Source organism: Hyperolius riggenbachi, chromosome 12, assembly GCF_040937935.1.
Source record: "Hyperolius riggenbachi isolate aHypRig1 chromosome 12, aHypRig1.pri, whole genome shotgun sequence".
NCBI classification, from domain to species: Eukaryota; Metazoa; Chordata; class Amphibia; order Anura; family Hyperoliidae; genus Hyperolius; species Hyperolius riggenbachi.
This window is the reverse complement of record NC_090657.1, coordinates 118,732,132-118,753,579: the sequence shown is the minus strand read 5'-3', so window position 1 is coordinate 118,753,579 and position 21,448 is coordinate 118,732,132. Positions and strand designations below refer to the sequence as shown.

General features: G+C 45.7%; 1 protein-coding gene across 2 annotated transcripts in view; it reads right to left on the bottom strand.

Moving 5' to 3' along the window:
* The window catches only part of FDXR (ferredoxin reductase), a 317,763-nt gene that overhangs the window by 245,022 nt on the left and 51,293 nt on the right, over nt 1-21,448 (bottom strand). For both annotated transcript variants that reach the window (XM_068263200.1, XM_068263201.1), the window contains exons 2-3: nt 19,056-19,153; nt 17,954-18,049 (exon numbers count right to left, since the gene is read on the bottom strand). In XM_068263200.1, coding sequence (XP_068119301.1) covers nt 17,954-18,049; nt 19,056-19,153 — 194 coding nt within the window. The remainder of the gene's footprint in view (nt 1-17,953; nt 18,050-19,055; nt 19,154-21,448) is intronic.

The window sequence follows — 21,448 nt, the reverse complement described above, 5'->3', positions numbered from 1 at the left end:
ACACAGGAGGCAAGTATGACGTGTGCATGTTTATTTTGACTTTTAATTTTCAGTTCAGGTTTTCTTTAAAAGCCCCTGTCCACTCCTACAATTCAGTGTGTCAGAAAGTAACACTGTCAGGAATATACTGGGGTGCTTATGATGTAAGGATAATATTTTCATTTTCCTGTCTGCTATGTACTTCAGATGCGTATGTATGGGTCATCATCTGGTTTTGGGGAAGCTGTACTTGTCTGTGTGACAGTGTGGAATACAATTACTCTCAGTTTCTCTGAGAGCAGGGAGCTAATTAGAAGCCCTATTGTCCCATTATACAAATCAGGACAGAGTCAGGGAACTTCAAAGGCTAACAAAGGACTCTAGAATTTACATCTGACAGGCCTGCTGGGATGGGGAGGAAGCCTTAATCAATTGTCACCTGGAGTGGGGAAAAGACCTTTTTGATGATCTGAAAACTGACACAGGAAAGGTTTTCAAGTGGCATATCACAGGAAAGGATATGACGCGCGTTATGTATGGACTAGGCCTCTGGAAATCCAATTATGACTGAGGATGTAATTAAATCTAGCTCCCCCCCCCCCCCCCGTCCACACAGGCTTACAGCCTTGAGGCGAATATTTCATTATAAAAACCAGGGGACAGCTACCTCAAATCAGTCCTCTCCTGACGGTAGCGGCAGCTGGTCTCCTGGCCCAAGCTAGTGGACTCCTGGTCTAACCAGAATTGTGTCCGTCCACAAAAGTCCAAGGTTCTATCTGGATTCCTGTATTTTTGGTAAGCAAAATCGCTTTTGTGTGTATCTTTGTAACCTCTTATTTTTGTAACTTTTATCTTGTAACTTTTTTACTTTGTTTTTTGTACATCTTCTGTATATATTATTTTCTGCATTGTTCTATGTTTTTATGGAATATTAAATCGTTATTTAATAAGCTTGACTTCTGCGGTATTAAACTAACACTCATAGCCTAGAGGAGACTGCAGTGTAGCTGTGTATAAGTCCGTGCCTAATTGTATGTTTGAGCAACACTACCATATGAAATTGTAATTGCATTGTGTGTATGGGGCACTTCTGCGCTCGACAGCCGAGTGGGAAGTCTAACAGTATCGTGCGGAACGACTGTTAGTGGGTTTGCTGCACAACAGTGTAACTTGCATTACAAATCATTGTCTGATTGTGCTGTGTTACTGTACAACTGTACTGTGTGTGTGGGTGCGTGGCGTTCTCGTATTCGGCCTAAGTGCAAAGCTGACCCAAATACGAAAAACGCAGATTGCGTGTTTAGCCCTGGACAGCTGAGGGGACGTGTCTAGCAACGCTAGTGGTGGCAGTGGGAAGTGTTTGAGGGGTTCCAGCCTTGTTTGTAACTTAAATAATGCTGTTCCCCACTTAATCTGATCAAACCCGCAGTCGGGAACCGTATACGCAGGCGTGCCGCGGGCCGGTTCCTGACAAACACCACTAAAAACACCTAAATGTAGGCACCCTAAAATGATCACATGGCCAAACAATAAAACAATCCTCTTCCAACAAAATACAAAATACCTGTGAAAAATGTGCTCAAGGAAGTCAGTGATATGGCGACTGTTCCAGATCAAAGTCAGAAACTCTGTTACAGGTAGGTCGAACGAATCTATCATCCGGAACAGCTGAAGGAGATAGACAAAAAGTCTTAAAAAGACTCACCTAGGGAGGGATAACAGCCTGAGGCACCTTTCTGCCAAATGACTGGTCTTGTTCAGATAAAACATACACTCTGTAATGCTTGAGTAAAGTAGATGCACTCAACCAAGTTGCCGCTCGACAGATTTGTTGAATGGAGGTTCCAGCCCTCTCAGCCTAAGATGTAGATAGCGATCAAGTAGAATGGGCTTTAATATTGGGTGGTAAAGGACATAGACTACCCTCATACACAATGATAATGGTTTGTCTAATCCACCAGCAATCATCTGTTTGGATGCTTGCTGACCTTTCATCGTGCCAGAGAATAGAACTAACAGATGACTAGTCTTTCTAAATGTTCTATTCCTAGATAGGCCAGTTAGTAATGAGCGTCTAACATCTAAGCTATGAAATTCCATTTCTCTGGCACCGGAGAGATTGCTACAAAACGAAGGAAGAATGATCTCCTGAGACCTATGAAATTCCATTGAAACTTTGAGAAGAACATTAGGATCCATCCTGAGTCTCACACTGTCAGGACAAATAATGAGGTATGGAAAATTGTGTTTCACCTGCATTGATTTTTGAATCGCCTTAAAAACGTTTTTGACCAATCCCTCCTGCACTAAGTGTCTATCCAATAAGATAGATAGTGCTGAACACTGTACTTTAAGTGTGCTGGGAGCAAGTTTCATCTCAAAACCACCCTACAGAAACTCTAAAACAGAAGCAGTCAGGGACCCTAGAATGGGAACTACACCAGGAAATATAAACTTTCCAAACTTTGTGATAAATCTGCTGAGTTACTAGTTTTCTACATCTCACAAGCGTCTCAATAACCTTGCCAGAAAGACCTTTCTGCCTCAACATTACCCTCTCAGGATCTAAGCTGCCAGTTTGAATAACTGGGGTTTGGGATGACAAAGTGGCCCCTGAATTAGAAGGTCCTGCAGTAATGGTAGGGGAAACGGAGGTTCGCTGGACTTTAACAGGCTTGGGTAACATGGCCTCTTTGGCCAAAGAAACGCGATCAGTATCAGATTTGTATGTGCTTTCTGAAACTTCACCAGAGCTACCGGAGGGAACGCATAACATAGTTTAAAGTTCCAAGGGAGACGGAGTGCATTCAGACCCAGAGACCTTGAGTATCTGTTGAGGGAGAAAAATTGATCCACCTTAGTATTCGTCGGGGATGTGAAAAGATCGATCTCCAGGACGCCAAATTTTTCGGCAACCAGATAGAAGACTTCTGGATGAAGTTCTGATCAAGATGGCGCCGGAGTAGGTCGCCACGGCACGCAGGGCTCCGGCCCCCTCCCTCTTTCCCTCTCTTCCCTTTGCATCTCACCTGGACTGAGAGATCGTGGGTGCTCCTCCTGCTCTCCTCACTCTGGGGAGCCAGGGCACACTGAGCTGGGGATCCTGGCGTACCGTCGCCGAGCCATCTTCGATGTGGCTGGCCAGGGGCCATTACAATCTTGCGGACGGTCGAGAGCCGATCTCTTGGGGGACCTGGATACAGGACGCTGTTGGTGCGGTTTGCTGCCGCACTGGGACAAAGCCTCCTCGCTCTGTTGCCGGGGGACCTGCCGCTTTGCTTCTGCTGTGGGCAGATCAAACACTGCCGGGCTCCTGCATTCACATGATAAACCACGTGGGCAGCTACTCCACCGCTGCCAGGGGAACCGGAGGACGCTACAATTAAAGGTGCAGGGGCACTCCACTCCACCGCGAAACAAGATCAGATGCTGCTGCAGAGGCATGAACGTATCTAGGCCATCACTCCTCTAGCTAATCATCTCGGAGCCCTCTGCCTGGGGTCGCAGAGGGTCAGATGCTGCCGCAGCTGCCCACACATGACTGGGCCATTACTCCCCCAGCTAACCATCTCCGAGCCCTCTGCCTGGAACCATCATCTCCCAACCACACAGCCTGTTCCAGAGGACGGACACTGGATCCAGCAGCACTACATCAAGCCACAGAACCAGCACAGGACGGGTCCTAGCTGCAGGGCCAACTTAGCCCCCAGCCCAGCATGGAGAGTCCAGCGACTGAACCATAGGAGCCAATGCCATGCATCAACTTCAGCCACATTTAATCAGACTCCCAGAATAATCCCTAACATTGGGCACCAGTCTCCGCAGCAACACGACCTGTAACATCGGGAACCAATCTCCTCTCAGACGTAGTGACAAAGCAAGCCAGCGGGTCAATGACTGGATGCTACCTGACCAGGTTACACAGCAATCCTGGGGACTCTTCTAAATACTTTTCAGCATCTTTTCTCTTTATCTTCTGTCTTCTTTCCTCTCCTCTCTCTGCTTCTTTCCTAGGGCTAGACCGTGGGGGTCTGATTCAAAGCATCGCTGCAGAAGCGTTTTGAGTGCCACAGATGGCAGCGGATTACCCCACTGGTCCTTCCCCTGGGTCCATCATTTACGTATCCTTTTATATTTGCTAATTGTCTTTGCACAATGCTTACTGTATGTATCTACTGTATATACCTGTATGTACTGTGTCTCTACTATATACTAAATGCACTTTTATTTCATTCTGCTATTGTACCACCACCGACCCTGTAGTGCCAAAACCAATTCCGGGTACAACTCCCGTTGTACTTGGCGAAATAAACATGATTCTGATTCTGATTCCATTCCGACTGCTTCAACTCCTGACGACTCAGAAAATCTGCTTCCCAATTTATATATATCCTTTTATGTAGATCACAGAGAGAGAACTCATAATTCTACCCAATCAAGAATCTTCCAGCAGAGGGACATCAGATCTTGCAATTTTATCCCTCCTTGCTTCTGAAGATATGCCACCGCCGTGATGTCGTCTGAGAATACCAGAACAGCTCTTCCTCTCACAAGATCCTGAAAGACCAGAAGAGCTTTCTGGACTGCCAAGAGTTCCCTTAAGTTGGAAGATAGGACTCTTATAACAAAACAAGCAGGGACACCGAGACCCCAATATAGTGTAGTATGGATTGGTATGTCGGGAGGGTAATCGAGTAAGTATAGTAATACTCACAAGCCAGGGTTACTGCATAGGCAACCACTGTCAATGCAGGTGGGAAGATTAGACCTGTTCCCACTCAGAAATAAGAATTCGCTCTCTGTAGATAGGACGAAGAAAGGGGGTGGAGTTGCACAATACAGGAATGAAAAGAGGCACCAAAAGATTAAAATGTAATCAGACTCTTATGTTCCGGGCCACTGACCTTGTGCATGATTGTCCAAGGCTGTGGACCCCAACCCCAGCAACTCGCATCCTTGTAAATTTGGAATTGAGTTGTCTCCAACAACGACTCCTGTTGAGATTGTGATCCTCCAACCACCACATGAGCATGGACTTCACCTCTTCTGGGAGTGGAATGAACACATCTAGGCTTTCTTGAGACCTGTTCCAGTTTGCCAACAGAAAAGATTGGAGAACTCTGCTGTGAGCTTGAGCCCAAAGAACTGCCGGCACTTACGACGTGAAGAGTCCTAGAACTCCTGATCTGACGTAGAGAACACTCCTGAGGATCCCCAATAGACCTTACCTCTGACTGAAATTTTAATATTTTTTCCTCTGGATGGAAAATCTTTCCATCTACAGAATTTATCTTATCTCCTGCACAGGAATAAGGGCTGATTTCGGATAGTTCACTATACACCCCATTCACAACAATGTCTAAATGACTAGAGCTCTGCCATTTTTGACTAGATCTTCCAAATCTGCAAAAATCAACAGATCGTCCAGGTAAGGTATAATCAAGATCACCTGAAGTTGTAAAACCTTCATTACCTCCGCTAGAACTTTGGTAAATATGCATGGGGCTGAGGCAATCTCGAACGGGCGTGCACGGAAGTGGCAAAGCTGAATCTGGGACCTGTTCCTGATTGCAAACCTTAAAAATATCATTGAGGGTTGATAAAGATAGGAATGTGCAGGTAAACATCCTGAAGGCACCTGGCCCAGATGGCATGCATCCTCGGGTCCTAAGATCCAGTTATAGATAAACCCCTTTATCTTATCTTTTGTGACTCTCTTGCAACTGGCAGAGTCCCAGTGCATTTGCGTACAGCCCACGTTTTCCAATTATTTTAGAAGGGCAAAAAATCAGATCCAGGAAATTATAGACCTGTAAGCTTATCATCAGTTGTATGCAAACTATTTGAGGGGTTACTAAGAGATACTATACATGACTTCATAGTAGAAAATAATCTTATTTCTCAGCATCAACATGGGTTTACTAAAGACAGGTCCTGTTTGACTAACATGCTCAGCTTTTATGAGGTAGTGAATGCTAATATGGATATTGGAAATGCTGTAGATGTGATATACTTGGACTTTGCAAAGGCCTTCGACACTGTTCCCCACAGAAGTCTGGTGCAAAGGTTGAGGATGCAAGGACTGGGGAAGAGTCTGTGTGCATGAATAGGGAACTGGCTAATGGACAGAAAACAAAGAGTTGTGGTCAATGGATCGTACTTAAAATGGGAGACTGTTAGCAGTGGGGTCCCACAGGGGTCTGTACTGGGTCCAGTGCTCTTCAATTTATATATTAGTGACCTAGTAGATGCAGTAGTGAGCAATGTTGCTATTTTTGCAGATGATACAAAATTGTGCAGAATCATCAACTCTCAGAAAGATAGTGTCATATTGCAACAGGATCTGGATAGGATGGCTATATGGGCACATAAATGGCAGATGAAATTCAATGTTGACAAATGTAAAGTCATGCATTTTGGTCGTACCAATTGTCTAGCACCATACAAAATAAATGGGATACAGTTGGGGACATCAAACTTGGAGAAGGACTTAGGAGCACTCATCGACAACAAGTGAAATAATCGTACTCAATGCCAAGCTGCTGCAGCTAAAGCTAACAAAATTTTGGGATGCATTAAAAGGGAAATAAAAACTCGAGATGCTAGCATAATATTGCCCCTGTTTAACTCTCTTGTAAGGCCACATCTGGAATATGGAATTCAGTTCTGGGCACCACATTACAAAAAAGATATTGCAGTTTTAGAGCAGGTGCAGAGACGAGCAACAAAATAGATACGTGGGATGGAAGGTCTCGCTTACCAAGAAAGGTTAGATAAACTGGGTTTATTTAGTCTAGAGAAAAGACGCCTTAGAGGAGATCTAATTAACATGTATAAATACAGCAGAGGGCAATATAATAGCTTGGCGGATGAGCTTTTTGTCCCTAGGCCTTCTCAACGGACTAGAGGACATGATCTGCGCATGGAGGAAAACGTTTTAGCCATTTATTTAGGAAAGGGTTCTTTACAGTAAGAGTGATTAAGATGTGGAATGCATTGCTACAGGAAGTTGTTATGGCAAACTCTATACCTGCATTTAAAGAGGGCTTAGATGCTTTCCTTGCGTTGAAAGACATCCATGGCTACAATTACTAGGTAATGCCTAATGATGTTGATCCAGGGATTTTATCTGATTGCCATCTGGAGTCGGGAAGGAATTTTTCCCTTTTGGGGCTAATTGGACCATGCCTTGTAAGGGTTTTTTCGCCTTCCTCTGGATCAACAGGGATATGTGAGGGAGCAGGCTGGAGTTGTACTTTGTACTGGTTGAACTCGATGGACGAATGTCTTTTTTCAACCAAAATAACTAGGATACAAAAGATTTGTTCCCTTTCAATAGACTTCTCACAGTGTAAATACCTAATTTTTTTGTACACTAAACAAGGATTCAGGGATTTCAGATTCAGAATGAACCGAAATTCCCCACTGGTTTTCTTCACCAGAAACACATAAGGATAATATCCCTGAAACGCCTCCTCTGGAGCTGAGCTCGTCAATACCGCCAGGGAGATTTCTTGTTTCTCTTCCCCGCCGGCTGCACTTTTCCCTCATCAGAGGGATTCCCCAGGATGGCTGGATGCCTGTCAGCACGCTGTGGGTAGCGATCTGTGCTACCCACAGCATACAGAACTAGCATCCAGCCACCCTGGGAATCCCTGTGGCCGAAGTCCCGGTCTGTGTAATTACAGTACGTGGCTTGGTGACGTCACCAAGCTGCGTACTGTAATTACAGAGAACACGAGACTTCGCGATGGAGGAGGAGGGTGTCCATCGCGGCCGCCGCAGGAGAAAGCCCTCAGGTGAGTAGATCAGGGCTTCTTACAGGGGGGAGACACGGGATCGGGGGGGGGGGGGACACGGGGGACAGAGAGGGACAGAGGAGGGAAAGGCCACCCACAGCCCACATAGATGGGGACACCCACCTTCCCCCCCACCACAGAAGGGGGTGTCCCCGACCGGCCAAGACCAGCCCCATAGAAGGGGATACCCGCCCCCCCGCACACACAAAAGGGTCATCCGCATGCACAGTGCGGGGATCCCCCCCGGCCCCCCGCACAGAGAGGATCCCCGCACCAGCCACCCGCCGGCAAAAAAGGGGAATCCCTGCACAGCCCCACACATTCTCTGCCCCGCCGGCTGCACAGGGATTCCCAGGGTGGCTGGATGCTAGTTCTGTATGCTGTGGGTAGTGGGGGGGACACAGGATCAGGGGTGAGGGGGGGGGGGCACGGAGGACAGAGAGGGAGGGATGGGGGAAGAGGAGGGAGAGGCCAAGCCACAGCCCGCATAGATGGGGACACCCACCACCCCCCCACCACAGAAGGGGGTGTCCCCGACCGACCACGACTAGCCCCCATAGAAGGATGATACCTGCCCCCCCAATGCACACACAGAAGGGCCACCCACACGCACAGTATGGGGATTCCCCCCCTGCACAGAGGGGATCCCCGCCGGCCACTACCAGCCAGCACAGAAGGGGAGCCCCCCCCACAGAAGGGACACCCGGCCACAGTTAAGGGGCATCGGGGGCAATGGGGTTGGGGGGGCAGAGGCACCCGCAAACCTAGCTCCCTATACATATGACTCCCTAGACCTGGCTGCACATCTGTCTCCTATACACCTGGCTGCACATCTGTCTCCTATACACCAGCAAACATCTTGCTCCCTATATACCTGGCAAAACATCTGGCTAACTATTCCTGGCTAATACATCTGACTAACTATTCCTGGCTAATACATCTGACTAATTATACCTGGCTGCACATCTGGCTAACTACACCTGGCTGCACATCTGGCTAACTATACCTGGCTGCACATCTGGCTAATACATCTGGCTATACATATCGGTCTTATACTCACCATTGGCATGCTGATCCCTCGCCGCGTACCTCTGATAGCTTCTCCAGTGCCTTCTTCCATGTCCCTTGGCGGATTTTGCTTCTCCCTTGGCGATCACATGTCCCCCGTCGATCGGCGTTGATGGCACTAATGTCACACAGCATCATCAAAATCTCGCAGCAAACACTTTTTTTTTTTTTATTGAATTCAATACAATAACCTGTATTGAATTCAATATAAAAAAAAAATGATTGCAAAAAAAAAAAAAAATTGGTTGGAAATTATTGGAAATTAATTGAACCACTTTTTGCACGGAAATCCTGGGGAAATAGAACGCCAGGGTGGTTAATAAGAGCAGTAGTGCGAACCGCGATTCTGACAAGCTCTGTCACCGCATCAGCCAAAAAAGCCACAGCTCTAAGAACAGGTAAGGAGTCTGAATAAGATTTTAAAGACACTCCTTCACAATCTGCCCAACTAGGTTATCCATCCAGATTTTTAAATTATGTGAAATACATGTGGCTGATATACCTGGAAGAAAACCAAAGGCTGCAGATTCCCAAGCCTTTTTAAGTAAACCATCTATAAATTTATCTAGAAAGTCTGTGAGAACTCCTGTATCCTCAAAGGATAAATCACAATCTTTCAAGTATTTAGAAAAAGATGCATTGAGTTTAGGACATTTAACCCATTTTTCAATTTCAGATTGAAAAAATGGATATTTACGTTTGGCAGAGTTAGGAATAAAGAAAAGTCTCTCGGGATTCTGCCACTGAGAAATGATTATATCCTTCAATGACTGATGGATAGGAAAAACATGCCCTGGTTGCTCTGATAAACCTGAGTAAACAGGATCTTGCAGCGTAAGCTTCAGCAAGGTCTCTTTAATTTGCTCCGAGGAGTAAAAAGCAGCTTTCAGTAGCTCAGAAGACTCCTCTGGAGTACATAAGAATCTGAGTATTAATAATTTCCCTTTTTTCCAAATGGCAAAAGCTAACTAGGGGAATGGAAATTGGTATCCCAAGAGGGGGACATATGCGCAGACTAGATGGGCTTGCAGCATGGAATGGGTGGGTTATGGAATCTCCTGACAAGCAGAAGGGGATAAAAGGTATTTTCCCAGTAACAACTGAGATAGAAAGGGCAGGACTGGCATGAAAAGGGAGATGCATACTAGATGAGGAAGATGAAGAATCTGCTTTTGATTTAGAAAACAATGCAGTGTCTATTTTTAGAACCCAGCACAGGGATCAGTGATCCAAGTGCTCAGCGTGGCCCTACCCACTTGCCATATAGCCCATTCCAAAACACCCATAACTACATATCCCTGACCTGCCTGTCAAAAATCTGTGCGGTTCTTGCCTTTTTCATGATTGCTAACTCAGTAACGCAGGGGTCCACAAACTTTTTTTGGTCAAGGGCCGAGTCAACATACTTTAAACTAATGGGGGGCCGGAGGATACGTAATAGGATGTAGAAAACATTAGATTGAACCTAGGTAGTGTAAAGTATTACCTGTTAACACGTGCAGCCCTTAGGTCTCCCATTTAACCAAAGCAGATAGTATGCCGCCAATACAGCATGGGCCTTAGTTTGAGGACTACTGCAGTAAAGAATCAGCCTTTAAAGCGTTGCCATCATATTAATCCAGCATAGCAGGGTCTGAACCCTCTATAACCATAATTATAGATTGATGGTATACCTTGAAATGAGTCAGAGCACTCAGCATATGATTTTATATAAAAAGAATGTATTTGTTTATCATACAGCATATGTACAAAATATGAACAGTTCCAAGTAGTGCTTCCTTCTAACAGTATTCCATCTCATCATAGCCTTTATAGCCAAGCAATCATCGGACCAGCTTATTTCTGGCGCGCGGCTCTCAGAGCAGAGCGCCGAAAATGGGCGCCCCATAGCAGCAATACTCTGCTGCGCAGGGCGCGTAGCAATAATTCAGGGCTCTGGCGGCTGCCAAACCCCAAATTACTTCTTCCTCCGAGTTGCGACAACTCGGAGGGGGAATAGTTTTTAACAATGCCTTGGAGTTTAGCGGCAGCAGTGAGAGCCATCATTCGGCTCTCACGAGCCATCATTCGGCTCTCACCGCGCCGAGCTGAGCGGCGCTAAAATAATATGCACCCAAGCAATCATCAATCTTCTAAGCACATTCAAAACAATGTATATAATAGTTGTGTTATGTAGAATAGGATCAAAAGTAGTCTCATCTGTACTAATAGCTGTGTATATAGTAGCGGTGTAAAACTTGTGGTAATCTTCTTGAAAAAAATAGCATAAAAAAATAGCTTGTAACAGAACTTCTTGCTAAGATCTTAACAGAACTTAATGCTGAAAAATTAGTTAAGTAAATCACTAGGATATTAAGCATATTACCCCATCTCGGTCATCTTTTCTACATCTAGAACCACATGTGGGAAGATAGATTCTAGCTTGTAGCCGAGAAGGTGTCTTTCAGGAGAGAGATTCGGTCTGGATGTCTCTGAAAGCTCTCAAAACCACCTATTTTTATACACATGGATTCAATATGGCTGCCTAATCTGCAATTTCCCTAAATTCCAGGTTCTGATTGGCTGAAACATCCGTGTATCAATGCTTTATCTTGTATTGAATACCTAAGTCACAATATTTTTGTTTATAAATTCCTTAAATACCTTATCTTGTGAGAATTAACTTCATTTGGAATGTTTACACATACTGACATTTCATTATCAGGTCATTTTTGATGCAGTAAATAAAAATGGACGTCACCAGCCATCTTGTTTGCTGATTTGACGTATTTGCTCCAGACATTGGGACTTTCAGGCATTAAACAATGTCATTAATGATGCATTTCTGATCATGTGTCCTTTTGCTAATTTGTTTGGAATGTGCCTCCTTTTCCAAAAATAAAAATTGGTCAGGTTGGCCCAGGAAATCAGTGAATTACAGATTCCAAAGGGAAGTGGATGAGATATAGGGTACTCACTTGCTACCACAAGCCTCTGACTACCCTGCCAGTGAACAAGTTATAGCTTGTCAAGCTGGTCAGCCAGAGAGAAGAAACACTTAACACATTCCATGGACACCTGGAGAGGTGAAGGATTTCCTTTCATCAATACCTAAGCCACGAACCATTCAACATGGGTTTGCAAAGGAGCTGTACAACATTACAGTTAATTACAACCCCACCTAGAGAGATATACTGCAACTTATGAGGGTAGTAGCTGGGGAAATTGACACAGCTGCTATCAGTACTAAACCCACCAAACCACTAAAGCCCACAGAGGCAGAGAACATCCCTGAAAAGGGACCTTACAGTATGTTACCCAAATTCAGCATTGAATAGGGGACATCTTCCCTCAACAATTCTGGGTAAGGGTGACAAATACTCAGAAAAAACCTAAGGAAACAGTGGAGGATTATTTTGAGACGTTTAGACAGGCTGTAGAAGAAGCAGGAGGAAGTTTAGATGATCAGGGAATGGGAAAGATGCTGACAGCAACATTAGTGTCTGGGCTGATTAAATACATTCATGATGAGCTTATTTCTGCACATGCCGATTGGTGTGACAAATCCGTCCCAACACTGATGAGCCTTGGCAGCTCTATCAAAAAGAAAGAGGAAATTCAGGCAAAGAAGCCTCAAAAAGTGATGATGGTAAGTATGCCAGAAGAACTACAGGAAAGACAATCAAAAGGAAGAGGCAAGTTGGGCCTAAGTAATATCAAGTGTTATAACTGTGAGAAAATAGGTCACAACGCAAGGAATTGTAGGGCCAAGGAAGGTAGTGATAGGGAAGGATTGACTAGGCACAATATCTGTTTTACCACTCATTTCTGAGAGCAGGGGAGGTGATGCTTTTGTTCAATTAACCCTTGCTGAAACGCCTTCTCATAAAGTAGAGTTTCTCACTCAGGGGGCTGCATTGACAAAAAATAAGGGCCGACAGCAAGGGAAATATGACCCTGTTCCTCTTACTATTGCAAGTGCTGCCAATAAACAACTTGGAGGACAAACAGGGGAATCCCTGTGGCTCAAGAGCGGGACTACACTCAGGTGAGGGTGTCTGCATAATGTGGTGGCTTACCTTTTGCCTTGCTGTCCCGCTCTGCGTCTCAGTCCGCTGCAGGCTTGCATCTGCCTCATCCGCCTCCCCCTTTGCATGCTGGGGCTGTCCTGCTGGGTGTGCAAGCTCCCTGGGCCTTGCAAGAGGAGAGGTTGCCGGTGGTTGATGTGAGTGAGCTTCCTGCTTCCCTGGATCTGTGGGGCTCGTCTCTGGTTTCCAGCGGTGGTTTGACTGCGGTGGAACTTCCGCGAATGACATCATCAGGCGCCCTCCCGAAGAGCACAGCCTCCCACATAGATCTTGCTGAGGTTCTAACTGCACGCCGGCGTTTATCCCTCCCTGCAAGGCTTCGGACTTCTATCCCATGCAGGGGTGCCGCTGATGCTGAACTACAGGTACCCAATACACAAGTGGAGGCTCAACCTCATTATATTCAACTAGTGAGGAGTTTATTGGATGATCTCTCTGCTACTCAGGACTCCAGTGTTGTTGGGGCCAATGTATCCACTTCTGTCCCTAATGATGCTGGTGACTGTACTACAGTTTCTTTATATGTAAGATGGTGATACCGCTCAGACCCCTGGCGCAGGACAGTGCTGGACCATGGAAACTCCCATCCAGACGAAATGTATAGAAACAGAAGGTCCGCAACTTGTCCGATGATATGTAGACTTTATTAAGGACATATCCAGAAATACAAAGCCGACATGTTTCGGACCCTAAGGTCCTTACTCATGGCTCATGAGTAATGACCTTAGGGTCCGAAACATGTCGGCTTTGTATTGCTGGATACGTCCTTAATAAAGTCTACATATCATCGGACAAGTTGCGGACCTTCTGTTTCTATAAGTTTCTTTATATGCTCAGTCTTCTCTGTAGAATATGCAGGACTTTTTTGATTTAAGCCAGACATCAGGAACTGTGGATTCCCTGTCTAATATGCCCCCAGCACCAGGTATGCCAAATTCAGCTGAGATCACAGGCGCCCCTTCTGGTTCACATAGGGGAGCTGCAGATAGCCACCTTATCTCCCTTGGCAATTTGGACTATGATCCAAAATTTGCTTCAGTATTTTCCAGGCAACTGGGGACTCCAACGGTACAATCAGATGTCACTCTCAAGCTGGCATTTAGTCAGCTTGAGAATTTAATGCAGAAGGAAACACGTGTATGGTGGGACCTTACTGGCCTCAAACAGTATGTAGCTGATGACATTATACGGGGCCTACGTATTAAGAAGGTACCCACCACCATATATTCTGATGAATTTGTAATTGAATGGAATGCCATACGATCTGATTGTTCTATTAAACTCATGAAACTTATTATTGTCTATGAGGAACAACGGTTGGTAGACCTGCGCGCACAGGTGTCTGAGATTAGAGGCACTAACTAAATTTGACACTTTACAGCTCCACGAGGAGCTTAACCAAAGACTCAAAGAAAATATTGAGAAGTTAGACACATAAAGATCTTGCCACTTGGTGCGCGCGCGTGCTAATCTGCGCTGATGCAATGGAGAGAGACCTGTTCTGCCAGAAGGAGCAAGAGGCGCCCGTGAAGACGCAGCAGCAGCCGTGGTGACGTCAGACGCGGAAGCGGCGGCTTTGCCGCTTCCCGCTAGAGGTGACCAAACTGTTTCTGACAGTAACACAATTTAAATCCCATCTAGTATTTAGTCCATGCGGTGCACGTGTCCCCAACTGGAAGATCCAAAAGGCTTTCCTGGTGAGTAACAATTTTCTTCCAATCGCCACCTCTCACTGGTCTCGGGATGCGTTCAATCCCTTGGAAAGAAAAACAAGACATATCGCCTGCATGGACTTGTTTAAAGTGACGAGCCACATTAGATATCCCAGTAATAAGCCAACCCGACCCTCTGTAGTGTTCCGAGATACGTTCCCTTAAATGACGGGTAGTACACCCCACATATTGTACATGACACAGTGAGCAAGATGCTAAATAAACATCATATTTGGTGCAGCAATTAGTGTACTGTCTCATCAAAAATCTCTTATTATGAAAAGAAACAGATTTGGTAATATGGTGGACATTACAGTACTGGCACGTAGCCATGCCACATCTATATGAGCCCACTGTATTAAGCCAACATGGACGGTGGGAAGCAGAGATAAACAAACTGGGAGACAGGATATTACCCAAAGTAGGGGCACGTCTACTCACAAACTTAGTGCCCTTCTTAAGCACCAGTCGAATTTGATCATCCGCATATAAAATTGGCAGAGAGTTCCTGACAATGGACACAAATTGGCTATATTCGGAACTAAAAGCTGTCACAAAGACCGTACCATCGGCTAGGTGACCATTAGTGGAAAGTAAAGAGGAAGCAAGGAGCTGGTCCCTACTCCTATCCAGGGCCAGCCTCCTGCCCCTCAAAATCATCCAGCGAGGATAGCCCCGCTCCAGGATGCGGCATTCCACGGTTTCCATCTCCCTATGCAATGCATTCTCGCTAGAGCAATTACGACAAGCCCTAATAAATTCACCAACTGGTACTGCATGGATGGTGTGGCGGGGATGGCAGCTATTAGCCCTGAGCGTAGTACAAGGCTTGCGATAGGTAGAAGAGGACACCGTGCCCAAATCAGAATCCCCCACCAAGGTAACATGCAGGTAACTAATGTTAGACCGAGCCCACTGGGAAGTGAACTGCAAATTAAGAGTTGCAGTTAAGATAATCGACGAACCTCGAGGCCTCGTCGGGCGTGCCATCCCATACAATATGATGAGAAAAGGCATTCTGTTCAGAGAACAAGTGGAGTTCCTCCCACCAACCCATATACAGGTTGGCGAGAGAGAGAGAAAATTTTGCACCCATTGATGCTCCACAGCGCTGTAAAAAATATGCTGAGTCAAAAAGAAAAAATAGTTGTGGGCAAGCAGATCTTGGACAGCAAGCCCGACGAGGGTCCGAAGGTCCGCCGAAAATGACGTATACCTGGCCATGTGATATACTATAGCCTGGAGAGCTAGGTGGTGGGGAATACAAGAATATAAAGCTTTTACGTCGATGGTAAGCCAACTAGAACTCTCCAACCACTTAAAATCCCTCAAGCTACTTAGAACGTGCTTGGTGTCACGAACATAGCCAGGTAACCGTCTCACCAAAGGCTGCAAATGTAAATCCACCCAATCACCCAGGCATTCCCCAGAGAGCCAATTCCAGCCACAACCGGGGGAAAGCCCGGTTTATGAATTTTGGGGAGATGGTGAAAGATGGGTACAATTGGACATGGAACAGCCAAGTATTGTACTAATCTTGGAGAGAGGACGCCAGTATTTTCACCAAACAACAGTAAGGAAAAAAGTCTCCTTTTAAATTCCTCAGTAGGGTCACTTGGTAACTGAAGATATGTGTCTGGGTCCTGAAGCTGTCTGAGGGCCTCATTCCTATAAATGTCCGCATCCAGAACGACCACGGCCCCACCCTTATCTGCACCCCGTACAACAATTCGGGAATTCTGCCTAAGGGTGGTCAGGGCCTGTTTTTCTGTAGCGGACAGATTAGAACCTCATTATTTCCTTGAGTGGAAGAGGCCAAGTTGTCGTTCCACTGCATCCTGAAATGCATCAACTGGAGGGGTGCGGGCAGAGACAGGATAGAAGGCCGCATTGTGGATGGGGACAACCCTGACATCATCCACAGACACGACAGGCACCGTCTCCGTAAGCAATTTCTCCAATTGTAAAAGAGACTTGGTGTCCTTAAAAGTCTGGATGTCAGTCAACCCTAAGAAGGACCGATCTAACAAACCTGTTAATGGTACCAAAAAGGTCAAAGTGATGGGTTGGTGCAAAGGAGAGACCCCGGGAAAGGACAGCAATCTCCTCTGACGAAAGAATAGTGGCAGAAAGATTCACCACTGGAGACAGAGGAGCTCCCGGGGACCCTCCGATGCTTCAAACCCACTCGTCTTGTGTGACCCTTCCTTTTCTTTTGTTGTATTTCCTCGGTTTATTGTAATAAGAACGTGGAGCGGGAATGTGGCTGTTTTTTGGTGGCATGGTAGGAATGGTGGGGATAGAGGGAAGAGGGAATCGCCGTTAGCCCACCACCAGAGGCACCTTGGTGTCCCTGTCCCGAGGCATCAAACCACTCAGATTGGGAGTCGGAAGTTTCAGGGGAGCTAAAGGTCACCTTCTTAATTGGCCTAGATTTAGGTTGACGAGGTAACTGTCTGGGGAACCTGGGGGTGCTCTCCCAATGACCACATTCATAAACCAATCTCTTCTTATAATCCTCTACATCACGAAGATACTTAATGCGCTTAGTGTCTGTGCAGAAAGGTTAACGGCCATTAACGTTTATCTCGGTGGCCATTATCTAAAGATAAACGAGGCCTGCAATGGGCCTGCTCCCCACCGCCGCCTGGTTCTCTGCACACCAACCTTGACCTCCTACCGCAACACTCACCCTCTGGTGAATAAATAAAACAAACAAGGAAGCTTGTTTCTGTAGGTGTTTCCGAAGTCGACACACAGATGAACTGAGGCCTGAGGGAGGGCGGGGGCTTTTAATCTTTTTGTTGATTGCGTTTCCGCAGAGCCTAGGCAGAGCCGAATCTTAGGTTATCCTGGATGACAATTAGAGAAAAATACTATGAAAAGATTGATTTGATATGTTTGAATGCAATGACGGCACAACGGCCTGAGATCAAATCGTTAGTGGAAGCACTAAAATGAAGACCCGGAAGTGCGTTACTAGCCACACTTCAGCAGTCTAAATGGAACAACTGTTTTCTTATTGTTTGATACAAATAAATAACACTAAGAATCATCCACGCAGATTCACCAGGATGGATCGGTCTGCATGGATGATAATCGCACTCTATCATCATTGGGGCACCTTTTTTAATGATTCTCTTCCTCCCTGTCATTCCTGGTTTGTTTTTCCAGTGGCGGTTGAGCTTGTGTATGGAGCTTTATACTACATGAAAGTGGTAAGATCAAACAACTAAGATTGTATGGTGTATGGCCAGCCTAAAAAGACAGCACTAATTTGTGATGTATAGTTCTCTGTATATACTATATTCCTTCCATGCTCACTCACCTTTACTTCAGGGTGATCTGGTGCAACTCCAAATCGAACCAAGCCAAAAGGAACAGGAAGCTTCTCATAAATATCAACCATTGTTTGTGAATGATGCTAAAACAGAAAAATACTTTAATGGACAGTGATTATATACTTAAAAAAAATAAGAAAATAAAAAAAAAAATAAAGTACATTAGGGAGCGAGGAGAGGTCCTTCTTGTGGAGCATATCACTCACACAATTTAAAAAGGGACCCCGAGCAGTAATTCAAATCAAAACTTTCACTTACCTGGGGCTTCCTACAGTCCACCGTAGGCCGTTAGGTCCCCTGCCATCCTCCTGGCTCTTCTGCGGGTTCCGCTGGCGGCTCCGTTGCCGGCGACACCCGGGCCGACAACGGATTTTGAATCCTTGGCACGTACTTCGCGTCATCGCGCTGGCAGCTCAGCGTCATCACGGCTGTCGGCGTGACAGCATGCACGGTTCTCTACCTATGAACCACGCATGCGCAGTACTGTCACGCCTGCCGCCGTGATGATGCTGATCGGCTGGAGCGATGACGCAAAGCGGGTGCCAAGGATCCAAATCCAGGAAGTGTCGGTCCGACACCTGGCCCGGGTGTCGCCGGCAACGGAACCGCCAGCGGGACCCGCAGAAAAGACAGGACGACGGCGGGGGACCTCGCAGCCTACGGTGGGATGGAGGAAGCCCCAGGTAAGTGAAAGTTTATTGTACATAGCATGTACTTTTTATATGTACCAAAACATAAAAAATGAATCAAGCAATACTGTACAAAAATAGAACCATTTTACAGTAAATATTTATCTCAATACCAGTAAAAAAAATCTGAGTTTCTTTTGAGAACTACAGGGCTCAGAGTGGTACAGATTAGGCATTTATTATATAGTGATCTAAAGATGGAAATAATATCTTTAAGGAGGGCATTTTCCATGGCCTTGCCCCTACCTTGAACCCAAGGCCTGTATCTGAGCATTACCCAAATTCTTGATGCATCAAGTGATCCAGTAGTGAGCATAAATGTACTAAATACAGCCCAATGTGACACTAACTACTGTACTGTCACTCTCTATGCAAAATTCACATAATACTTATATTTTACCTTAAGCAAGTGTTGAGCTGTGTAGAATCCAGCAGGGCCACTGCCAACAATGCAGATTTGTAGAGGATGGGGTGCTGAAGTCAGTGTTCTTTGCAGACCTTAAATGACAATTAAATGCCGTATTAATTATACTATTAAGGCTCCTTTCACATTAGCGCTTTGCATTGCGGAAGTGGTTCTGATGACGCAGATTCTGCAGTGCATTGCAGAGAGTTACAGAACGGCAGGCATTTGAACTGGAGTCAATGGCACTGCAGCAATCTATTTAGATTGTGGTGGTACAGCATGCAAGCTGCAATCGGTCCTTTAACCACTTCAGGTTCCAGGACTTTTACCCCTGAGGGTCCTTTCACACTGGGATGGTGCTGTAATTTTAAATTCTATGGGATAGTTCCTACTACACACAATGCGGTACACTGTGCAGGACGTGCCCTAACGTGCGCACATACCTATTTAGCCGTGCGGCTCCTGCGGCGACACCAGATGTTTTAATAAATGTTGACGGGCGCGTTGCGCCATGCAGAAGCCGATTTTTACAATAGGCTTCAGCGCATGTCGGTATTTTCAAATTTAAAACAGGAAGTGAGCACAAGTGAGCATCACTTCCTGTTGGATGTTGGCCATAAGGGGGTTACTGCCCGTTTATGCAGTAATCCCCGAAGGCCTGTTTTTGCCGATGCAGACCCTGGACCGCACCATTGCTGCCAATCTGTAGTCTGAAACCGGCCTTATGGTTCCTAACAATGTTGGCATATCAGCTGTGTCGCCTTTGATACATGTTTCCCCCATCCTAACTTTTACATGACAAGCGCCAGTTTTAATATACCACAGAATACATTTGGCTTGTTCAGGTTAAAACTATACCATGCATGCCATATTTCATCACTAGTTGGGCAAGAGGCGTACCATTATCGCCTGCCCGTGCGTCTGTAGCGTTTGCATGAGATCGCTAGGGTGCAATATGGTGAACCCAGTGCTGTATAGCTGCATTCATAGGCAACAACATTTCAATGCATCTATACAGAATTGGGTCCCAGAGCTGTTGCCATCATGATCATATCCGATTGCTATTGGTGGCAGCCATTACAGATTCCATGAATTTTAAGACCAAGTATAGAGAGGTTAATTAGTTTGGTAGGGGTTAAAACTTTATGTGAATGACTGCTGCTAGCAGCAATCATTCATAATGGTGGAGGGCTGATTCCAAGTCACTTCTGGGAGCTGTGAGCACTGCTTATAATACATTGCTGATGGTAAATTGTGTTTTGCTGTTGTGATATCTGGTGAATTGTATATTGCGGTTCATCTGATATCTAGAACAGCAAGTGTCAGTTTTTAAACGTATATTTTTCCCTTTTCCCTCCAGTTTGATTACCAGATAGGGGATTAGCTAGGGGGAGGGATTAGCTGTAACAGGAGGTATTTGGTCAGCTTCAGGACTCAGTATCTGAGCTTGCTCAGTCTGTGGCTTCGAAACAAGTGGCATAGGCATTAAAAACAGGCGTTAGAACATAGGCACAAATGGGGAGGCAGTACTTTAGCAGGTAAGGACATTTAAAATATATATATATATATATGTGTGTGTGTGTGTGTTTTTTTCCTTCAACCAATATTGTTGTTGTTTTTTTGCATTGGTTACAATGTGCTAGACACTTTGTGGTGTAGTCTTTAAGTTTTATTTTTCTCTCTTTTCCTTCACTTACTCTCCATCTCCTCCATCCCAGCTTCACTCACACTTTTCTCCTCCACCCCCGTTCCACTCACTCTCCCTCTCCTCCACCCCGATCCACTCACTCTCGCTCTCCTCCACCCCCGCTTTAGTCACTCTCCCGGTTCATCTTTTACGACCATAGTTTACATTAAGAAATTTTTCCCCACATCATGTTGGACAATGCAGTATAGTGTACATAATGCAACATGTATGCATGCCTTGATCAGCAGATTGAGGGTGTTTACTGTTGCCCTGGGTGTGTGCTTGTTGCTCAATTAGAGGCTGAAGTCAGAGAGCTAAACGAGTGGCACACAACACAGATGCACAGACAACATGGAGAAGAACTTGGATCTCACGATCCACACGGTGAAGATGTGGTGGGTGGAGTACAGCTGGAGGTAGACGCTAGTTGGGTCACAGTTAGAAGGGGTAGGGGAAAAAGTGGCTGGGAGGCTAGTCCCGATTTGTCCCGCCCTAATAAGTATGCTTGTTTGCGTTATATTGGGGATGATAATTCTGGAGTAGCAATGCTGCAGCAGGATGTGTCCGTTAGCAACCAAGGGACAGACCGTTGCAACGAAAATGGGAATAGGAGCGCAACTAAGGCTAGATAGATACTGGTGGTAGGGGATTCAATTATTAGGCACACAGATCTGGAAATCTGTCGAAGAAATTGTGAATG